The sequence below is a fragment of the Notamacropus eugenii genome, chromosome 5 (genome assembly GCF_028372415.1).
Source record: "Notamacropus eugenii isolate mMacEug1 chromosome 5, mMacEug1.pri_v2, whole genome shotgun sequence".
Lineage (NCBI taxonomy): Eukaryota > Metazoa > Chordata > Mammalia > Diprotodontia > Macropodidae > Notamacropus > Notamacropus eugenii.
This window is the reverse complement of record NC_092876.1, coordinates 3,764,027-3,787,566: the sequence shown is the minus strand read 5'-3', so window position 1 is coordinate 3,787,566 and position 23,540 is coordinate 3,764,027. Positions and strand designations below refer to the sequence as shown.

General features: G+C 43.0%; 1 protein-coding gene across 1 annotated transcript; it reads left to right on the top strand.

Annotated features, from left to right (window-relative positions):
* Nucleotides 1–2,847: 2,847 nt before the first annotated feature.
* Nucleotides 2,848–20,131, top strand: LOC140508159 (uncharacterized). The gene is made up of 5 exons (XM_072615926.1): nucleotides 2,848–3,044; nucleotides 4,002–4,153; nucleotides 9,953–10,079; nucleotides 11,422–11,517; nucleotides 14,518–20,131. Exons 2-5 carry the CDS (start codon nucleotides 4,121–4,123, stop codon nucleotides 16,176–16,178), a joined length of 1,917 nt encoding a protein of 638 aa, XP_072472027.1. The 5' UTR covers nucleotides 2,848–3,044; nucleotides 4,002–4,120; the 3' UTR covers nucleotides 16,179–20,131.
* The last annotated feature ends 3,409 nt before the right edge of the window (nucleotides 20,132–23,540 follow it).

The window sequence follows — 23,540 nt, the reverse complement described above, 5'->3', positions numbered from 1 at the left end:
TGTACCATCCATTGGTTTCAACATTTTGAGAAATTTTGAGTCCTCTGAGTAAGTTCCTTTATCTTGACATTGTACTTTCTAACATGTACACAGAGCTGAAGAGGTTGGGGAAAGAATAACCTTTAAATCAGTCCTTAATTACTTTGCTTTATTTTCATTTAGCAGCTTCTGAATTTCCTCATCATTTTCATCAAAGCAGTCTTGGTATTTGTGAGTGTTCTGACCCAGATGAGCAAATGCAGTGCTGTACACCAAATCTCTGAGAGTTGCCCACTCCTTTTCTGCTCCCCTGTTGCCAACTGTGTGTTGGTTCAACTTTCCCTCCAAGTCAGCAATAAACTGTTCATGCTCAGAGAAGAACTCTAATTTGTTGACTGTAATTCTTCTGGTAGTCATTTTGCCTTGGGGGTAGTGCTTTTGATGAATGGGAATATTTAGCTTGGAAAGGATAAGTCTGTGATCAGTCCAGCACTCTGCACCACACATTGCCTTGGAGTAAATTGAGAGCAGCATTGAGCAAAATTGAGAGAGCAACATAGATCTGAATTTTAAAAAACATCCCTTTGGCAGGAAAGGAGAAGACAGATTGGAGTCAAACCTGAATTATGAAGACCAATTAAAAGTCATTGTAATAATTCATGTGAGGCAGTCATGAAGCAGAAAGAGGATGACAAATATGTTGGAAGAGACTTCAGAGGCTACCAAGACTAATTTATCTCGCAAGAAGAATATGTTCTCTACAATGTACCTGAATGGTTATCTGGCCTTTCCATGAACATTTCTAGATAGGAGGGATTGATCACCCCACTAGGCATATATTCCATTTTTGTATCACCCAGGAAATACCAGATTCAGTTATGAATTTCCCACCAATATGTGCATATGTCAACCCTAGAGGAAAAGAGGGCAATTCCAACTCCTTAAAATAGGTAGATACAAAGTAAAGCAAAGTAAGAATGGAGTGAGGAATCTTTAATTCTACCTTCCTTTCCCTATGTATCTTTCTCCCTTGATATTGTAGGTCATTTGCTACAGAAATGAATTTTATTTTCTTCAGTCCTCTCACATATTGCCATCATATTTTCATTTTTATTGTTATTCATATTTTCAGTCATGCCCAACTCTTTGTGAACCCATTTGGGGTTTTCTTGGGAAAGATATTGGGGTGGTTTTCTTTTTCTTTCTTCAGCTCATTTTATAGATGAGGAAACTGAGGTAGAGGTAAATGACCTGCCCAGGAGCACACAACTACTAAGGGTATGAGGCCACATTTCAAATTAGATTTTCCTGACTCCCGTCCCAACATTCTGTCCACTCTGCCCCCTAGCTGCCTCTAAAATTTTATTAGTATAATATTAAAAGGGCATATATCACTGTTAAGTCTCTATTTGCGTTTGAATCTTTTGTGGTCCCTGAACCTATTTCCACTCTTATTTTATTATGAAATGAAAGTCACCATTCACCTGGGAAGCCACTGTTTATGGCAGATGGGTTACAGAAATTTTGAATCCAGTAAGTAAGTTCATGTACCTTGACAGTATACTTTCCCAAATGTACACACAGCTGATGAGGTTGGGAAAAGAAAGAACCTTTAATAGTATCTAATGACTTTGGTTTATTTTTAGTTTGATCGGAATATTAAGTTACCATCTTTGGGAAAAGCTCGCCCTCACAGCTGCGCCAGATTACCATCAATATTCTCCTAAATCTAGGTTACTGAATGTGTTCTAAGAACGAGAAACAAAACTAGGCATTGTGTGTGTTTATTTCCCTGGAAGCTGCTGGATCATGCATGGAGAGATATGCAGGGGGCTTCACTGTCTGTCATGCCAGAGCACGCAAGGCATGATGGTAGGTTAAGGTCAGAATGGGAGACAATGTGTCTCCTGATGGGCCAGTCCAGGCTTCAGGCCTTTCTCAGGGGAGGGGGGCTCCAGAGGGCTTGGGGGGGCCCCTGGCTGGTCCCACTCCTTTTCTAAGGGCACAACTGCATGTCCCTCTAGAAACCATTTTTCCAAATTAAGAGCATAACTTAGAGCACGATTTCCTCCACATCCCCAATGGAAAAATGTGAAACAAAGTAAAAACATACACAATGTTACAGTTTCAACACATGAAACAAAGTTGCCAAAGCACACCCTTCACTTGATGATCTCAGATTGTCTCAGATATAAACCCACTGTATCCATTTCTCCTTGGCCCTGCAGCCTGAAGCCTTTCAGAGAGGACAACGGGGGGATTCGGACCCACTGCCATTTAATGCTCATTCCCTCAGCTCCTAAACACACCCCCTCACATGCCACATTTAAGTGTATTTTACATTAAGGGTGGCTCTGCCCTTAGCTGGTCAAACATCCCCATGATCCCCCTGGGATCTGCCTGGAAATGAGCCCACATTCCACTCTGCCATGGGAGAAACGTGAGAACCCAAGTGACTGCATTTTGGGAACAACCTCCACCCTGAAACAGCAGAACTCAGCTTTACTGGGAATCTCGTGCTTTTCTGTCTATCTCCAGGTTGTCTCTTCCTGGATCTCCCCCTCCTGCCCCCTAAAATTCCTCATTTTTCTTCCGTGCAATAAGGTTATCTGGTGGTAGTGATGACCCTCAGGGGCTCTGAGAGATGCCCAGCGTGGTGGGTGGTGACCCAGGTGGAATAAGAGCCCAGGGGTGGGGTTTGGAGGCCTGGGAGGGGTCTGGGGCAGGGGAGGGCTCATCCCACGGAGGAAGGTTATTGACGTGTTGGAGGGCGGGGCTTGGGGCGGAGATTCTGGCCCTGGGTGTGATTGGAGGAACCGGCCCACCCTGGGGCTTCAGGGGCGGGCAGAGGGTGGGAGCACCCTCCCAGGGGGCTGGCTGAGAACAGGAACTTGGGCTGCGGTGGCTCCGCCTTTTCCCTGCCCTGGGAGCACAGATCCCTCTGCCTCTCTCCCGCAGATCCCAGATCTCTCCCCTTTTCTTCTCCAGAGCCGAGATCTCGCCGCCTTCTCCAAGACCTGAGATCACTGCCCTCTGGACGCCAACTCTGTGGGTGCAGCTCCCAGGTAGGTCCGTGCCCGGCCGGCTTCTGCTGGCTGTCCCTACCACTAGGTCGCCTCCTCCTCTGACCACGTGGTCTGTGCCCCCTTCTCCCATCCTCCCGGTCCCTCCCCCCACCTAGCTGCAGGACAAGCTTCGTTCTGCTGAGGTCTGTAAGGACCCAAATCTCCTGCCTGTGCTGACGACACCACTTTGGATGCAGGAACCAAACCTCCTCCTGGCCTCTCTTTACCTGGATCCACAACTTCCGGGCTGCTTCCCTATCAGACCCCAGCCACTGGCTGCCTGTGTCCGGTCTCCCTTTGAGGCATTCCAGGCCTGAGTTCTCCCAGAGGGTCCCAGAGTCCTCCTGAGGTCCTAGTTAGACCCCAGGACACAGGCTTCCTGCTCTCCCAGGCTCAGTGTCCCCCTGGACCTCTTCTGTCACTGCGGTGTCCCTGACCTCCCTGCCATGAGCTGGGGTAGAATGTCTTCCTGCCAGACCGTTCCGTGGCTCCCCTTCCTCAGGCCTCCTGTTTCCCTCCCCCCTCTTCTTGCAGAGTCCTCAGGCTCCCTGCCAGGGGGCTGAATCCCAGGCTGAATTGGGTCTCCCAGCTTCAGGCTTTCCCTGGACATTCCCTGGGATCTCCATCTCAGAGCCCTCCCCATTCCCTACCTTCCAAAGCTTCCCTCCTCCCTAGATCAAGCAGTCAGTCTGTTGTCTGTGTTAGTTGGGAAGATGGGGTGCAGGGAAGGCAGAGGACCAACTGGAGATAGATCTCTGATTCAGGTGCCATTGAGGTTCTGACTGGTCTTTTCCCACTTGGGATCTAAAAGCCTTTCTGCCCCTTGGTTCTCTGAAGGATAGTGGGGGAGGAGAAGGGTGCAGAAGAGAAGGAGGAGAGGATGGGATCATCTACTATTCCTGTAGGTTAGAGTCTCTGCACTGAGGGCAAGGCCTGACTCTCTGTAAATTCCTATAGCCCAGCCTCCTGCCCGGGAAGAAAAGGGAAAGACTCTGCCCCTCTGGGATCCTCCCTCCCCAGCTCAGCCTGCAGAGGACCAAGGCCTAGCCCAAGCAGGGAGCCTGGAGCCAGAGGGAATGGCCCCTGGGAACTGCAGTACCCCAGCCCAGGTGAGTGCACTCTGTCCTCAGACTTGATCAATATCAGCCAAAGAGGCCATTGCCATTGACACAGAGGGATTGTCTCTGAGGCTTGCCCTCCCCTACCTATGGAATGTTTCTTTACAGAAATAGGCAGGAAATTGAGAACAGTAGGAACAACACTGCCCTGCTCTCTCCTTCTGTGTTCTGCAAGGGTTGAAGGCACCTTCACATCACAGGCTCTAACCTACCCATGCCCAGCCTGGCTACACCCTCTTGCTGCCCTTCCATGTTCATTTTTTAAGGTTTCCCTCAGGATCCCTGAATCACAAGGATGACCACTTCACTCATTCCTCTCTGGGGACTTGTCTTTGCTCCCTTGTCCATGTCTAGCACCCTTCCCCCACATGCATAGAACTGCTCCCCCTTCCCCTTTCCTTCTTTGGCCCAGCTCTCCCTCCCAGACCTGGAAGACAGGGTGCTCTGCTTCTCCATGGTCTAAGCTGCACAGACAGTTTATTCATCTGGTCTTCACTGACTGGTCCCTGTTTTGTAGGTGGTTTGACTGTCAAGGGCACACTGAGAGGGCAGTGAGCACTGAAAGGAGCCAATGCTAGGATCTGGGTTTGGGGCTTTGGGGTCCTGGCCTCCTTTGTACTCTGGTCCAGTGTTTCTGGAAAATATGGGAACTCAAGAAAACAGGTTAAGTTGGCTTCTGAGTCACTTTCACAGGTTCCCAGGCCCTTAGCAGAGCTGTTTGGAGCAGGCCAAAGGAAACAGTGCCTTCTTTAGTTCTTAGTTAATTAGCATTTGTGAAGGGCCTAGAACTTCCCTTGTTGGAGAGGATGCAGGGAAAGGGCTGAGTTTGGGGAACTGTTCAAAGTCTTGGGAGTTTTCTTTTCCAGTGGGTAAAAGGGATAATGAGGGAGATACCCCGTTCTTGTCAGAGAGGTGTCAGGCTCAAAGGCAAAGACACAATGGAAGGAATTACTTTCTTCCCCAAGTCTCCTTTTTTGGCTATCTTCACAGCAACCCTCTATGAGAGGTGTACTTAGTATCTTTTTTTTCACAGTTCAGGAAACTGAGGCAAAGACTTGCCCAGGGACTCATTGCTAGTAAGTGTAGGAGGCCAAATTTAAACTCACATCCTCCTGACTCCATGTCTGGTGCTGTGTCCACTCGTCAACCTAGATGCCATTGGCTATTAATCTTTTTGAAATAATACTCCATTTTTTCCCCAATGACATAGAAAAATTCTTGTTTTAAGTTCCCAGTTCTCCCCTCCCATAGATGGGATGCAATCATAAATAGCTTATACATATGCAATCCTGTAAAGCATTTCCATGTTACTCATTTTGTGAAAGAAAAGTAGAAGGAAAAGACAGTGAAAAATAGTATGTTTAGGGCTGTATTCAGGCTCATTTACTTCTTCCTATGGAGAGGGACAGCATTTCTCATCAGGAGCCCTTTGGGGTTGTCTTAGATCCAGGTATCCCTGAGAATAGCTCACTTATTCAGTGCTGTTCCCCATACAGTGTAGCTGTTACTGTGTACATCCTCCTCCTGGTTCTGCTGACTTCACTTCATCAGTTCATGTAAGTCTCTCTGAGTGTTCCTGAGGTCCTGCCTGTCACATGGCCCAACTTGTTAAAGTGTTCCCCAATTAATAGGCATCTCCTCAATGTCCAATTCTTTGCCAACACAAAAAGAACCATCATAAATGCCCTGCTGTAAATAGGTCCTTTTCTCCCCCTCTTTTTAAAGAAACCTTTGGTCATATTAACTTCCTAGTATCATTGCTGGATGAAAAGCTATGCACAGTTTCATAGCCCTTTGAGGATAATTCCAAATTGCTGTCCAGAATGGTTGGATCAGTTCACAAGTCCACCAACAGTGCATTAGTGTCCTAGTTTTTCTACTTTCCTCCAATATTTATCATTTTCCTTTTATGTTTTATTAGGCAATTCAATAGATGAGGTGGTCACCTAGAGGTATTTTAATTTGCACTTCTAATAAGTAGGGATTTGTAGCATTTTTATGTGACTACAAATAGCTTTGCTTTCTTTGTCTGAAAACTGTCTGTTCATATCCTTTGACCATTTATCACTTTGGACATGGCTTGTATTCTTATAAATTTGACTCAGAGCTCTATATATTTGAGAAAAGACACCTTTATCGGAGGTACTTGCTCTACATTTTTTCCACAGTTGTCACTTTTTCTTCTAATCTTGATTCATTAATTTTGTTTCTGAAAAAAACTTTTTAAATTTCATATAATCAGTATTGTCTATTGTACATTTAGTAATGCAGTTTATGGGTGAGTGCATTCCATTCATATTTACAGTGATGATAACTGTGAATTTCCTTCATCTTATTTTCCCTCTGTTTCTCCTTCTTTCTCTCTCGGTCTTTCTCTCTCTCTCTCTCTCTTCCTGTCTCTCTCTCACCCTCTCTCTCTCCTTTCATCCTGTCTCCCCTCACTAGTGCTTTGCTTCTGACCAATGCTTCCCCCAACCTGCCCTTCCTTCTATCAATCCTGGCCCCCATTTGTCCCTGTCCCTTTTCACTTCCCTATAGGATGAGATAGATTTCTATATGTGCCCGGGGCTACTCCCGGGCCTTCGCCTTCTACTTACCTATCCCCGGTCTTCGGACGTCTCCGGTCCCTCTCCCGGTTGGGGGAGGGCAATTCCCTCTCTCTGTTGGGGGAGGGGAATAAACAGGCAAAGCACCCGAAAGGAGTTGCAGCCAGCAAGCTTTATTGCATTTCTTCACTCCCTGCCGAGCTCTCGTGGTCATCCCCTTTTATTATCCCCTGTCTCCTCCCCCGTACCTCCCATGGGCGGGGTGAGCTCCTCCCAAATGCCTCCCCGTGGGTGGAGCCAGCCTGTTATCAGGGCCATCCCAGTACCCCGTGGCTTGCTAGACCAGCTAGCCTGCCACGTAAGCAGGTTCGGACTCTCAAGCGTCTCACGGTCCTCACAGGGGACCCCGGTCCAGAGCTGTCCCCCAACATATATGGAACTGAGCATGTGTGTTATTCCCTCTTTCAGCCAATTTTCATAAGAGTAAGGTTCAAGTCCTCCCTTCAGACCTCCCTCATCTTCCCCTTCACTGTAATAACTCTTCTCTGCCTCTTTTATGTGAGATAATTCACCCCCTTCTTCCTCTCCCTTCCCTCTTCTTGGAATGTAATTCTCTTTCTCACCCTTTAATTTTCTTTTTTTGAATATCATCCCTTCACAGTGCACACGTACTCTCAATGTATATTCCTTCTAATTGCCTTAATGGTCATAAACATCCTAAGAGTTTCAGGCATCCTCTTCCCATGCAGGAATATGAGCAATTTGACCTCATTGAATCTCTTCTGTTTTCTCTTCCCTCTTTATGTTTTGATGCTTCTCTTGGGTCTTGTATGTGAAGGTCAGCTTTTCCTTCAGCCCTGGTCTTTTTGTTAGGAATGTTTGATTGTCCTCTATTTACTGAATGTCCATTTTCCCCTGAAGGATTGTACTCAGTGTTTCTGGGTAAGTGATGCTTGGCCTTCATTCTAGCTCCTTGTCTTACAGAATATGATTCCACACTCTCTGATTTTTCAGTGTAAAAACTACTCATTTCTGTGTTAGCCTGACTGTGGCTCCATGACCTTTAATGTCTTCTGTCTGGCTGCTTATACTCTGTTCTCCTTGACGTGGGAGCTCTGAGATTTGGCTGTAATGTTCCGGGGAGTTTTCATTTTGGGATCTTTTCCAGGAGGTGATTGGTAGATTCTTCCAATTTATTCTTTACCCTCTGGCTCTGAAATATCAGGGCTGTTTTCCTTGATAATTTCTTTGCCCAGAAAATACCAAATGGGCTCATGGAGGGTCAGACATGACTGAACAACATAATATCCATATAGAATGTCTTGTAGAGTGTGCTGTAAGATGCTGGTCTAATCCTAATGTCCTTTGCTGTTATCAGTAATGTGATGATTGAAGAAAATCCCAAAAGACTGATGAGGAAACCTACTACCCACCTCCAGAGAAAGAACTCACATAATTTGCATACAGACTGGAGCCGATATTTTCACTTTCTTTCTTTTATTTTTTTTCTTTTTTGCCCCAATTTTCCTGTAGAGAATGACTAATGTGGAAATGTTTTACATGACTGCACATATGTAACCTATATCTTATTACTGTAGGGAGGCAGAATGAGGGAAGGAGGGATAGATTTTGGAACTCAAAACTTTAATAAATAAGTTTAAAAATTGTAAATATGTAATTGGGGAAAAATAAGAGATAATTTTTAAAAATGTAAGGGAAATGGACATTCTCCATCATTTTCCAGTGCACCACCCATTGCTTACAGCAGTGTGAGAACTTTTTGTTCTCTGAATAAGTTTCTTCATCTTCACAGTGCACTTTCTAGCATGTACACAGAGCTGAAGAGGTTGGGAAAAGAATAACCTTTAAATCAGTGTTTAATGACTTTGATTTATTTTTAGTTTCATTGTAGAATTAAGTTCCCTTGTTGGCCCAAAGCTGCCCTCACAGCTAGGCCAGACTAACACTGATGTTCTCCTCCATCTAGGTTGCCTATAGATTTAGTGAATACACAGATTGGTAAGAATATCATTTAGTAGTACATAAATTGTAGTAAAACATATTTCTTTGTAGGACTAAAATAGTCATTGGATTCTGAGACTCTTTTCAAAAGCTAAATTCCCCTTTCTGACAGCTGGAAAAAGGGAGGTAATGGAAGACTAAGTTTCTCTTTCTAGTCTTAGTGAATTAGCTCCTTTCCTTTTTTTCTTCTAAGTCTACATTGAGTAGTATAGTGTTATAAGACTGAGTTTCCCTTTCTGGCAGCTGGAGGATGGGGTGTGACTGCTCACTGCAAACCACAAGCTCCTCTTTTCTCCTCTTTATTCAAGCTTTAAAGATCCTTTAAAATAATACTTTTGGTTCCAAAACTCATCAGCTGCAGAACAAAGACTTCTGGGGTAGTCTCAATTTGAGAGACAAGCTGATAGACTCAGGTTGAATATGGGTGATGAAAACCTGGGAGGATTCAGTAGCCAATGATGAGACTTGTCCAATTTCTTAATTTTAAAAACTTTTTTCGTAAGATCTTTGCAATTTTTTTCATTCCCCTTCTGTTATAAAAACAAGCTCTGCAAGTCACACATGTGTGACATTTACTGAGCAATTAGTTGACCTGACTTAAAGGCAACCTGTCAGGTGTTAGAATTAGATCATTATTTAGTAGCAAATTTTGTGCCTCAGAATGTTTTCTATTTCAGATAACTCATTTTAAAAGCTGATGTCTGCTTTGTCAGAGACAGTTCAGTACAGTAAAGGCTGCCAAGGAAAGTATGGGCGAGAAGAGGTATTAGACTGACTACCAAACGGAACGTCTACAAAGTTATTGTCCCCAGAATACACTGTCCTTACCACCTTCTCACACATTCCTCACACAGTTTGCTTTATAACACATCTCTCAGTTCTGAGAAGACACAAATTTCACATTTTCTCTCTTTCTCTTCCACAGGTCCTCTGACCTCACAGATAAAACACACACTTTGTTTCACATTGCACAGGGAGGCACATTCCATAGTAAGACTTCTCTCAACTTTATTCCATCTGGCCACATCAAACGCTTTTCTCAATATTCTACTGGGCTCTTTAGGACACAGTTTCAAGTGCTGACTGACACTCAGCAGGGGTATGATCTTTGGGTAAATCCCCTTTCTCTGCTTCTGTTTCCTCCTCTCCCTTGATGATGGTCACACTACGCAAATTCTGGAGTCTCTTTCAGCTCTAAATCTTGTGACTTTTGATGGTTTAGGAGTTGGTGACATTCCAGGATGTGGCTGTGGACTTCACCCCAGAGGAGTGGGGCCTCTTGGACCATCCTCAGAAGGAGTTGTACAAGGAGGTCATGCTGGAGAATGCTGGGAACCTGCTCTCCCTGGGTAAGAACACTTCCCCTGGCCACTCTGAGTCTGCTACAGAGGGAATATCTTCGTTCCTGAGTGTGCTGACTTTGGAACATTTATCACTTACTACAAAAGGAAAAGTGCTGGTCTCCTGTGTCCTAGAGACAGGGTCCTCTGCTGCCTGGGTTTCCTATGAAAGTTCAGTACATTGTGTGAAGAGAACATGGGAGGTTTCCTGGCTGCTCCTGTCTCTTCCCAGTTCTAGGGAGCTTGAGGTCCCAGATCAGATCAGTGTTGAAGCATCTCAGGTGTGGAAGTCATCCCCCATCAGGCATTCCAGCCTCTCCCTAGACATGAATTGTGTCTGCCCAATGTCTGCACATTGCTCAGGAGGCTTGACCCTGCACCCCCTTCCTCTTTGGGAGGGCCCAAGTGTTTAGGACATTCCTCTTTATGAGAGGCCTCAGTTGGTAGCTCCCAGCTGTGCCTGGTAGGGCACGTTTGTCCTTCTCCTTCCTTTCCATTGCCCCAAATTCCAGCCCAGATGGTGGGAAAGGAAGGAAGGGCATCAGCACTTCTGTTCAGCTGCTGTTCCCCAGCTGTTGTGCTCAGTGCTTTCTTTACAATGTGATGTCATTCGGTGCTATTATTATCCCAATTTGACATTGGAGAAAATGGAATTAAACAGAGGGTACATGACTTGTCCAGGACCACACAGTTACTGACTGTCTGAGGCTGGATTTAAATTCTGGCCTTCCTGACTCCAGGCCTAGGGCTCTCTCCATTGCTGCCTCTTTATTTCTTGATGATGGAAGCTATGCAAAGAATCCATCCTCCTGTGAAGATGGGGCTCTGAGACCAAGTTTTCTGACTCCAAAGTGGTTACATCATCTTCTCCCCATCTCTCCCCAATGCTGCCAAAATCAGTGCAGTGGAAACCTTGCTTGAGGACTTCTGGGCACCATCCTCTGGCCTTGCTTGCAGGCTCCTGCCACTGGTAGGAACTGGCTCAGACTGGCCCAGAATCACAGTTTGACTAACTGAAGTTCATTGTGTTCCCCAGCAGGAGAATGTCAGCAGGAGAGGCAAAGACTTCCTGAATGAACAGGAGCAAGGTTTTTGTAGGTTTCAAGGAGTGAGGATCAGGGGAGGGGCCATGGCCAAAGCTGACTCATCAGGGTCCCTTTTGCAGGAGCTCAAGGCTGGTGTGGCATAGCCTATTCTGGGTTATTTCCATTTCCTATCATTAATGGGAGAATAAACCAGATCTGGCTGAGCATGATGGAGTGATTCTCTAGCTTTGCATGCACACTCATTTCTGTAAAGGAAATGACTTAAAAGGTTTTCTCCATCCTCATCCCTGATCCCCCATGCACAGGGCTGCCAGTTCCCAGAGAAAATCTGATCCCTTATTTGGAGGGAAGGAAAGCACCCTGCCTACTGGAGCAAGAAGTTCTGAGGAGCTGCCTTCCAGGTGAGCGAGGGGAAAGCAGGTATGAGAGGTATGGTTACAAGAGGCTTCTGTGTGTGAGTTGAAAGACCTGACTTCGAATTCTTTTTCAGACACTTTTTAGAAGTGGGATCCTAGACAAGTCACTGAACCACTGAGCCTCAATTTCCCCCTCGGTTAAATAAGGAAGTTGGACACCATGTCTGTGAAGCTGTCTTCCAGTAATAAATCTCTGATCCCATGAAATGTCATTGTTAGCAATTTGGTGGCAGGACCTCCCCTGAAACTGCAAAAGGGGTTGGACTTTGCATTTTGTCTCCTTTCATAGACCTTCTTCAAGACATTGAACATTTATTAAGTGCCTGTTGTGTGCCAGGCCCTCTGCTCAGCACCAGGGAAATAAAAAGATACAAGGGACAGCCCCTGCTGTCCTGGAGCTCATCATGGGGGTGTAGAGGAGGGTGTGGGGGTGTTGACAACATGCCAACCACACCGTAGAAACCTGTTTTGAACAGGACAAATTGGAGCTCATTGAGAGAGGGAAGGCCCTAAAATGAAGGAAGGTGGGCTGTAACAAGGAAGCCATGATGAGCACTGTATGCATGGGGAGATGGTGACACCAGTCCTAATTGGGTGTGTCCAGTTTTTAGCTATGAAATGGAAGCCATAGGGAAATACTTCTTGGGTTGAAAGGTTACAGTGACTGTATGTTGAGGATTAGAGAGAAGTGGTTTTGTTTGTGTCAGTATGGAAGGAGTCATTGCTGCAGGAGAGACTAAAGAATAGGGAAATAATGGGTATGGTGGAGAGGCAGTATGTTGAGGCAGATGACATGCTGGAATGGGTTGACTTACACAGGGAAAGGAGTTTGCCCAAGTACCCAAGGTTTTCCATGAAATATGACGCAAATTTCTCTTCTGTGAGTTCAGAGTGGACAGTGGGAGCGAGACAGAAGGGAGGGTTGGGGAGGAAGGAAAAGCATTGGAAAAGCTGCTGGGGCTAATAGGCTAGTGAGTCAATTATGTTGTTCAGGCATTTCAGTTGTTTCTGACTGTTCATGATCCTATCTGGGTTCTTCTTGGCAAAGATATTAGAGTTGTTGGCCATTTGCTTTTCAGGCTCATTTTACAGATGAGAAAACTGAGATAAACAAGCTTAAGTGACTTGCCCAGGGTCACACAGCTAGTAAGTATCTGAGGTAGGATTTGACCTACAGTGTTCCTGACCAGTACTCTATGCACTGAACCACCTAGCTGCCCCAAGACAGTCAGTCAGAGACATGTGAAAGGATAACCTTGCCACAGGGAAGGCCACACTGAGATTATGTAGCCTAAATGTGTAGTGGAGTCAGCCTGCTTTTGTGATTTTCTCTCTCTATTTAGTAGCACCTAAGTAGTAGCAAAGGCTGCTGCCTTACTTAGAATTAATCTAAGGCTCAGTTTTACATAAATCATCAACCTGTGTCCATCCCCTGATCTCTGAGGCTCAATCTTTGGCATGTCCTTGGAGAATCATTGGACAGAATCATTAAGTTGAAAGCCACTCTTAGTCTGGAGAAATGGGAGGCAGAATCTCCCAGGTGTCCCATAGTATGAGATGCTTCAGGAGCCAGAACCATGTATTTTGGATCTTCACTATGAGTCTGGTTAGGTCACAGCAGGGTTAGAACTAGGCAGAGGCCCCTCACTATAGGAAATAAGGTGCAGGAAAGAGCCAGAAACAGGGCTGAGACCAGAACCTCCATTTGCCAACTAAGACAGAGACCATAGTATAGGGCCTAACGTAGAATCTAGGGCCTGGTGTCAGCCCTGGGCCCAGTCATTTAGTCACTCAGCAAGGATTAAGCACCTCCAGTTTTCTTGGCACCTCCCTAAGCTTTTGGAAGGGAAGAGCCATTTTCTGATATCAAGGAGCTCCCAGTCTGACACCTAAACATGCAGATGGTTTGAGAGGAAGCAACACATGGGGACCATTGATCTTATCTGATCCAGGGAAAAGAGTATTTGAGAATGGAAAGAAATGTATTTCCAATGGATATAAGGGAGGAGAAGGAGTGAGGCTCCTAAATGGCTTAAGAGGAGATTTAGAGAGAAAAGTGTCAAAATCAAACCAAAAATGACAAAGCTTTCAGGCCCAGCTCAGATGCACTGTGGGTTCTGTTCCAGAGCACCACCATAAAGTGAAAATTACAATCAATGAGTCACCTGAATTTTATGGTTTCTCACTGCACATAAAAGTTATGTTTATAATATGCTGTTGTATATTATATGTGCAGTACTATTGTGTACAAAAGGAAATACATACTTTGAACATATTTTATTGTTAAGAAAAGATAATTCTTGGCAGAGCCTTCAGTGAATATTCACTTTCTTGCTGACAGAGGCTTTGGCTCAATGCTGATTGCTGCTGACTCCTCAGGGGGCTAGTTTGCCACATGGATTGACACTTCTTTTCGCTTGAACTTAGGGTTAGTGTAGGATCTCATTATATGATTATTAATTGGCCTGATTCCAAAAGTTTGATGTCTCATGCAATAAAAAGATCCAAATAGAGGGAGAGAATAAGTTACCTCGCAATAATGAAATATATTTTTCAGAAAACAAAACAAAACAAAGTGGAATAGAGAAAGGCTTTCTAGTACCATGGACAGAGCATGCCCACTTGCAGGGTTGGAGTTCTAGTCCCTGTTGCTGAGTTTTTGGGCACATCACTCAACCATTCTGAACTCATGGTATGTGCTATGAATGTAATGAGAATGCTGGATCTGCCAGTGTCATGGGTGTTTGGGAGGGTCCAGTGTGATGGTGTGTGAAGCTTTTTTTTAAATCAAGTTGTCCTGCAAATGTGAGCTAATGGCATTTTGAAATGATGGCTTTTATCCATTGAACTTTGAAGACTTTTCTCTTGGCCTGGGAAAGTAGGATGTAGATAACCTAGTTGACTTTATCCCAAAGGGAGAAATGGATTATAATTGTGTGTGTACATTTGTCTTTTTATATATGTTTTATTGTTTGTTTCTTTCAGGAGAGATTAGACCTGAAACGAAAGATGGTACTGCAAAATTAAGCTTTTCTTTGAAAGAAATTCATGAGGAAAGGGATGGTATTTGTGACTTCACTGGGAGACAGATCTGTGCTGCATTTCACAGAATTCACATAGGAGAGAAACCTTCTGATTATCATCATTGTGGGAAGGACTTTATTCAACAGTCATCCCTTATTTACCATCAAAAAATTCATAATGGAGAGAAACGACAAGAGTGTCATGAATGTGGGAAAGCTTGTAATGAACACTCATCCTTCCTTATACGTAATAGTATTCACAATGACAGGAAAACTTATGTATGTAATCTGTGTGGAAAGGTTTGTAGATGCAGCTCCAGTCTTGCTGCACATCAGAAAATCCACAATGGAGAGAAACCTTATGAATGTGATCAATGTGGAAAGGCTTTCACATGGAACTCCCATCTTGTTGCCCACCAGAGAATCCACACAGGAGAGAAACCTTATATATGTGATCAATGTGGAAAGACTTTCAGTTGCAAGTCAAATCTTGCTGTGCATCAGAGAATCCACACAGGAGACAAACCTTATGAATGTGATCAATGTGGAAAGGCTTTCACATGGACCTCCCATCTTCTTGCCCATCAGAGCATCCACACAGGAGAGAAACCTTATGAATGTGATCAATGTGGAAAGGCTTTCAGAACAAATTCTCAACTTAGTATGCATCAGAAAATCCACACTGGAAAGAAACCTTATGAATGTGATCAATGTGGAAAGGCTTTCACATGGACCTCCCATCTTGTTGCCCATCAGAGAATCCACACAGGAGAGAAACCTTATGAATGTGATCAATGTCGAAAGGCTTTTAGAACAAACTCTAAACTTGCTATACATCAGAGAATCCACACAGGAGAGAAACCTTATGATTGTGATCAATGTGGAAAGGCTTTTAGAAGTACCTCTGCTCTATATATACATAAGAGAATCCACATAGAAGAGAAATCTTATGAATGTGATCAGTGTGGAAAGGCTTTCAGAACAAACACTCAACTTGGTACACATCAGAGAATCCACACTGAAGAGAAACCTTATAAATGTGATCAATGTGGAAAGGCTTTCAGAACAAACTCAAAACTTAGTATGCATCAGAGAATCCACACAGGAGAGCAGCCTTATGAATGTGATCAATGTAGAAAGGCTTTCAGAAGAAGCTATGATCTTACTTTACATCAGAGAATCCACACTGGATTGAAACGATATGAATGTAAACCGTGTGGAAAAACTTGGAGTTGTAGCTCCAGTCTTGCTATACATCAGAGCATCCACACTGGAGAGAAATCTTCTGACTGTGATAGATCTGTAAAGGCTTTCAGATATAGCTCCAACCTTACTCAACAACAGAGAATCCACACTGGAGAGAAACCTTATGAATGTGATCAATGTGGAAAGGCTTTTAGAAGTACCTCTGGTCTTGCTGTACATAAGAGAATCCACACAGGAGAAAAGCCTTATGAATGTCATCAGTGTGGAAAGGCTATCAGATTTAACTTCCATGTTGCTCAACATCAGAGAATTCACACTGCAGAGAAACCTTATGAATGTAATCAATGGGGAAAGGCTTTCAGACTGAACTCTAAACTTGCTGTGCATCAGAGAATTCACACTGGAGAGAAACTTTAGGAATGTAATCAACGTGGAAAGGCTTTCACACTAAACTTCTATCTTGTTAAACACCAAATAATCCATACTGGAGAGAAACCTTTTGAATGTGATCAATGTGGAAAGACTTTCAGAAGAAGCTGTGATCTTACTTTACATCAGAGAATCCACACGGGGGAGAAACCTTCTGTATGTAATCAGTGCGATAAGCCTTTCAGACTGAAATCCAGACTCATTCCACATCAGAGAGTCCATAGTGGGGAGAAACTTTTCAACTGTCATCAATGCCCAAAGGCTTTTAAAAGTATCTACGATCTTTCTGCTCATCAGGGAATCCACGCTGGAGAGAACACTAGTATGATATAGTTTTTTTATACACTCTCACCTTACTAAACAAATCTGATGGAAGAAAAGTCCAAGAGACATAATTTCTAGGTAAACATGTCATTATTTATGGCTGGTGAGTATTTAATAAAACAGTGGTCATTTAGATCACTCCTATAAAACACAGTTCAATCATGAAGGCCTCTCAACACTTATATGCCCTTAGATATCGGGGTGTTGCCAGGAGGCATAAATCAACTGTGATTGGTTGAAACTTAATGAAAGAAGGAGTCTTATAATGAGAGGGGGACTTATTCTGCTGAGGTGCTGAGGGCCATGACTCATCACTACATCTTGGACAAAGAGACTGTATCAGTAAGCAGCCCAAAATGCACAGGGAGGCCTGTTATCACAGATTGGTGGATTTGCATTCATAAAAGGAAAGACAACTTTTGAGGGGTTAACAATCACTTTAAGCAGACATGTGTATCATTCCTTTAACCAAGTATCATTCACCTAGTGCAGAGGAGTCAGCATCCTGAACTTCAAAGAAAATGCAGAGAAATTAAAAGTCAACAGACATGGCTTCCTTTACCTGAATCCAACAGACAGTTGAACCCCAACTATCTGGCCATTGTTACCAGAGAGGGAAGCAGACATCTGGGTTCTTGAAGCCAGTGGGTTTCCTTAGCAGCTTCCCATTGTCCTCATCTGGTCAAGGAAATACTTCCAGTCAGCCACAAAAGAATCAACAGGCATGACTTCCTCTACCTGAACATAATTCAACAGACAGGCAAAGCTGTCTAACCATAGTTACCAGCAAGGCAAGCATGACATCTGTGTTCTTGAAACTGAGGGCTCCTTAATAGCTTCCCAGAGTCCTCATCTGGCCAAACAAGCACTCTTACAAAAACTAATCCCCAAAGTAATACCTCACCCTCAGTGTATTTATAACACTTTTTAGAGTCAGAGGGCATCATATGCCTTGAGATTCAATGTCTCCTTAACAAAAGTAATGGACCTTCTTACAAATTTTCCCAGGCCAGACAATGGTTGGCAAAGATCCTCCTCAGTCACATTCAAATGCAAGCATTATACTTCTTGATTATTTTAAAACAACAGCAAAAAATTCCATTTTACTTTGCATTAAAGAGACTTACCTCCATTCAGATCACCCCTGCCTGGGACAATCCAGCCAAAAGGGTGAATCCACTTCCCTTCAGACTTATGTGACTAAAATGCAGTGGAGCAGAATTCACCTAGACTAAAACTTCTTTCCCTTTTGGTCACATCTAAACTTTCCCAGTTGTGCAGGTCTTGCCCAAGCTTTCTTCTCATCATCAGCCTTGCCTTCAAAGACTGGCTGAGTGACCGGCAGTGGCTGCTTTCTGAATGAGGAAATAGAAAGGGGGGAGGGGGACCCTTAGTCCTAAATCAATAAGGAACTATGAATATGAGAGAAATAATCATTTCTCTCACATCAGAGAATGCATTCTAGAGGACATGCCTCATTAAGGTAATCAACATGAAAGAGCATGCAGGCTAGCATCCTCAGAAAATTCACATGAGATTGAAACCATTTCTGTACTGAATGCACAAAGACATCAGATGGAATAAAGAGCTTATTAGACATCAGGAATTTTACCTGGTGAATAAACATGTGAACTCAGTTGGGAAGGTATGTAGCTAGAAATCATCTCTTTTCCTCAAGGATTCATATTGGAGAGAAGGCTTATGAACGTGCTCCATGAGGATCTGCCTTTTCTTGGAAGATGGAAGTCATTAGACCCCACAGTATTCACAAGGGAAGGAAGTCTTATAAAAGCAATCATTGTGGGATGGCCTTCACCTGGAGCTCATTTGTGTGTGCTTTGGAGAAATCTTCCTGGAGATAAAACTAATGGATCCACTTAATGAGAGAAGGCATCTCCCTGGCAGCACAGACTTCACAGACCTCATACATCCCATGCTGTGCATAAAACAATGGAAATGGGTTGAATTTTGCTCTGGAATCCCAGGATTTCTCCTGATTCCCCTAAGATATTCCATGGCCACCTGGGGTGAAGCCTGCCACTGGTTTGCTCACTTAACTGCACTCTCCTCCCTCTGCAATGAGATAGATCTTTCCAGCTCACTCTCCAAGCTGTCCTCGGCTGATAATCTGCTTCACTGCTCTCAAAGTGGTTCTGAGGCATCATTGCAAGGTTTTTGAAGGGAATTTTGAAGATCGTAGTTATTTCCTCACCTTGCCATCTTGGCTCCAGAAGTCCTCATGACCATTTTTGCAGGAAATATTCTCCTGATAGCTGAAATATTCTTGAAAAGATCTGTTGCCTTTCCCATTCAATTGTTTCATTCTATTTCTTTGCATTGCTTATGTAACAAAACTTTCTTATCTCTCCTTGCTATTCTCTGGAATTCTATATTTATTTAGGTATTTTTCCCCTTTCTCATTTCCCTTTCCCTTTCCTTCTTTCCTCAGCTGTGTAGAAGGCCTCCTTCAGACAGCCATTTTGGGTTTTTGCTCTCCTTTTTCTTTCTAATATTTTTAATTCTGCCTTGTGTACAATATGAAAAATTTCAGTCCATAGTTCTTCACGCACTCTATTTATCAGATCTAATCCCCTAAATCTATTCATTACTTCTATATCATATCCACAAGTAATGTTCTTATGTCATATGTGTAAGGTCTGATGGTTTTCTGTATTTTCTTGACTTTGAGTCTGAATTTTGTAATAACCCCATGAACTGAGCCTCAGCTAGCTCCAGGTCATATTTTGACTGATTGTATAGACTTTCATCAGAGCTGCCTTTTTTTCTTAGAAAATGTTTTAGGTGTTCATAGAACTGAACACCTTTGTCCTCTTTGCAGTCAGTGGTTGGAAGACAGACTTGTTACTGTGATGTTGAATGGTTTAGTACTTGACTAGGCCTTGGAATAATCTTGCTGGAGGTAAAATTAATGGATGTAATTAACAAGGGTAGGCCTCGTGCTGAAGACCTCGTTAGATTTTCCAGTATAAGAGACCACATTAAACATCCAAATAACTTACTGTGAATAAATCCCTATAAATATCATGGCCTTCCCCCTTAAATCCTGACGTTTCTTATTTTTTTACAACAAGATTCTCTTGAATTAATTTAATGTGATTTCTTTAGCTCTTCAACAGTTGATCACTCATTTTGTTTCTTGTTCTTTGGTGACACAAATCGTTCTGGTACAAAGCTTTTGGTAACTGACTACAATCAGTCTATAGTATTGTAATCATTGCTGAACCAAGTTATTTTCCATGTTAAGGTAATTTGGAAAATATACTCAACTGAATTGATGTCATGTGATTGGTAATGTTTTTGTTTTAAATCTGTCTTGTCAAAACAACAAGATTGCTTAAAATCTGTAGTATAGCTTTTGTTATTACATTTCAAAATTACTTGATAAGAAATGTTAATTTAAAAAATGATGCCTAGAGGTGACATAGTTGTATTCTTCGGAAATCAGCTCCTGTTTTGAACTGGATGCTGTGAAATGGCAAATTAGACTTTTAGAGAACGGGGTTATAATGCTTAAAAACTGTTAAATATTAAATCGAATGTATTTGTTTTTGAAAAGGATAATAATAATAAATTTACTGTTTGGGAAAAGTAGAAAAGGCTTGTAAATTCTCCTTCCCTAGGAAGTTCTTTGGGGACTAACCAAATGCTGTGGGATATTCTCTTTGGGCAAGGTCACCCAATCTTGTCTGCCCTAGGGAAGAAGATGCTTAAAGAAAAGGCTGTTCACTTCAAAAGTAATGAAGAGATTGACTGAGTGATTAAGACCTCAGAACCACTGAGAATCAAAGTACTCTTTGGGGAGGACGAGCTTGCAAGTTGGTTTATTATATCCAAGTTTTATGACAATTTGTCTGGCCACTCATTACTGAAATTATGAAATTCCCCCTAGAGTCATATGTATGGCCTTTACTACACATTTGAACCAACTCAGTCTTAACAGACTCCAGCTTTGATTCACAATGGGACCCCTTCCTTGAGTAAAGTTGATATCACATCTTGGAATGAAGAGCAGAGGAGCATGATTTTAGTCCTTGTAATGGGGACTTGTAGTGCCAATGCAATACCCACAGTAGCCACTATGGATATGCAGACATATTTGCAAGGAAAATTCACCAAATATAAACTCTTCCTCAAAAACAAAACAAAGTTATTTATTCAGATACCAGAAAGCAAATTCCACCATGGTAACAACAAAATTTGTACACATTACCAATAAGGCAGTACAGCCATCCCAAGCCTTCCCTCTGTCATGCCTTCCCACAAACAAGCTCCCCTTAGCAAAATTACTACTTCTCTCACTCATGGTAGCTACTCAGCCTCATCTCTGCTTCACTCTCTCAGCTCTGCCCCTCATGCTCTACCTATTCAGCAAGCTTCTCCCACTATCTGCTCCCTGTGACTCAGGATGTGGGCTGGGCCAGAGCTCAAATCAGGCCAACGCATTGTTAATATATTTTTAATGGAATTAGAACATCTTTCCCATCCATTCATATGCCTACGTGATCTGCTTAAATCACATGGAAGCCGAAGTCACATGAATTTAAAGCACATGTTGTGGGAGGAGCTTCCTAAGTGAATGGAATGGGAAGGGGTGGAGCTGGAGCAGATCTCAGAGGAAGTAAACTCATCAAATCTGAGAGAAGCAGAGGAGGCTGGCAGTTGGCTATGACTGAGAAAAGGGCATATTGCTTGAGGGTGTTCATTTGTGGGAAGACCTTATAATGTGTATAGACTTCTTGGTTCCTTGGATGGATTTCTTATTTACTGTGATGGATTTGGCTTTCTGGTGTTTGTTTGAGTAAGGGTTTAGATTCTGTCTTCCATGTGGAGAGTCTGTTATATTTTGCAGTTCAGAGCTGTGCTGGCATATTCATAACTACGATAGGGGCTATGAATTTCACATTGGTGCTATAGTCACATGGGCTTAATTAGGGGCAGGGAAGATCTTCAAGTTCCCTTACCATTACTGGACTCCATCATGTCAATTGAACAAGCACTCATTATGTGCCAGACGTTGTGCTAAGTGCTGGGGATGCCAAGAGAGGTGAAACAGCCCCTGACCTCAAGGAGCTCCCATTCTAAAGGGTTTAGGAGTGTTGTTTCCCTGTCCTTACTGCTTTTCATCTTGCCCCTTGATATTGGAGGTCTTTTGTTTAAACAAATGAATTTTATTTTCTTCAGCCCTCTAAAATATCACCATCATAATTTTCTTTTTATTATTATTCATGTTTTTAGTCATGTCCAACTCTTTGTGACCCCATTTGGGGTTTTCTTGGGAAAGATATTGGAATGTTTTTCTTCTTTCTCCAGCTCATTTTACGGATGAGGGAACTGAGGCCGAGGTAAATAACCTGCCCAGGAACACACAACAAATAAGGGTTTGATGCTAAATTGGAACTCAGATTTTTCTAACTCCTGTCCCAACATTCTATCCACTCTGCCCCCTAGCTGCCTCTAAAATTTTAATTGTATAATATTAAAAGTGTATACACCACTGTTAAGTCTCTATTTGAGTTTGAATCTTTTGTGATCCATGAACCAATTTCCATTCTTATTATGAAATGAAAATGAAAATTATGATACTAATGTGGAACCATTGGTTACGGTAAATTGGTTACAGAAATTTTGAATCCATTGGGTTGGTTCATTTACCTTGACAGTATACTTTCCAGAATATACACACAGCTGATGAGGTTGTGAAAAGAAATAACCTTTAAATCAGTTAATATCTAATGACTTTGGTTTATTTTTAGTTTGATTGGAATATTAAGTTACCATCTTTGGGAAAAGCTCATCCTCACAGCTAAGCCAGACTACCATCAATATTCTCTTAAATCTGGGTTACCTACAGATATGGTGAATACAGAGATTGACGAGACTTAGCTGGATCCCCAGTACATGGAGAGGAGGAAGGTGGGTGACACCTGGAGAACCAGTGTCAGGAGAGAAATCGCTCTGCTCTGAGTTCTTGTGGTGGGTCAGTGCTGCAAGAGAGAGATTTTCCACAGCACAGAAATGAGGAGGTGAAGCCCAGGCTTTAGTATTGAGCTCAAACATGGGGTCCTGCCTTAGAAAAAAATCTGTGGATTCTGATGGGGCTTGTTTGAGGCAGATCTGCATCAGAGGGACAGAGAAATCATTACAACAGTTACCCATAAAAGCTGGCTCCATCATGAATCCCTTTCTGACCTAAGGTGACCAACCCCTCAAGGTGCTGCTACCTTGACGTAGGAGAAGACTCTTAAACATTCTCTTTGTCCCTCCCTTTGCCTCCTTGATCAGGGTGAAAGGCTGAGTGAAGAATTTACAAAGTCCTTGCTACTTTTCTCAGACAGTAAACTCTTATTCATTTTAAAGCCAAATACACCCAATTAAATATGTGAGTTTTTTAACATTGTATCCAAACTCTTACAACTTAATTCCTAATTTCACACCATTCAAATCAAAAGAAGATCTCCTGTCAACCATTCACCAAAGATCTGGTCCAAATAAACAAACAGATTCTATTTCCCTCATAAGGGATGGTTTGTCCTAAGAACAAACAGATTGGGGTTCCCCTTGTGTATTCCTCCCCAAACTGATTTGAGGGCCCCCCTCACCTGAGAAAGGTCTAAAACCTGGACTGGCCAATCAGGAGACAGACATTTTGGCCTACTCTGGCCTTAGCCTACCACAATGCCTTGTGTGTTCTAGCCTAACAGATATGCATTCCTTTGCTCTCAGGGAACCCCTCAATGCCCCTTCCTGTGTCAGCAACTACAGTAGGTCAGATGAAGCTGACTGGAAGAATTTTTCTATTTATGAATACCAAGGACAAGCACCTTGAACTGGATGCTCTCTTGAATACTGGGACTTTTTCTTGGTATATTATGGACACATGTTAAGCTATGTACAGTCATGTTAATGATACAAGAAACACAGACCCCCTGGATTAATCATTTCAATGGTCACTTTCACACTTCTCCTATCTCATTATGTTTACAGCCTATTCAGTTAAGAAATTCC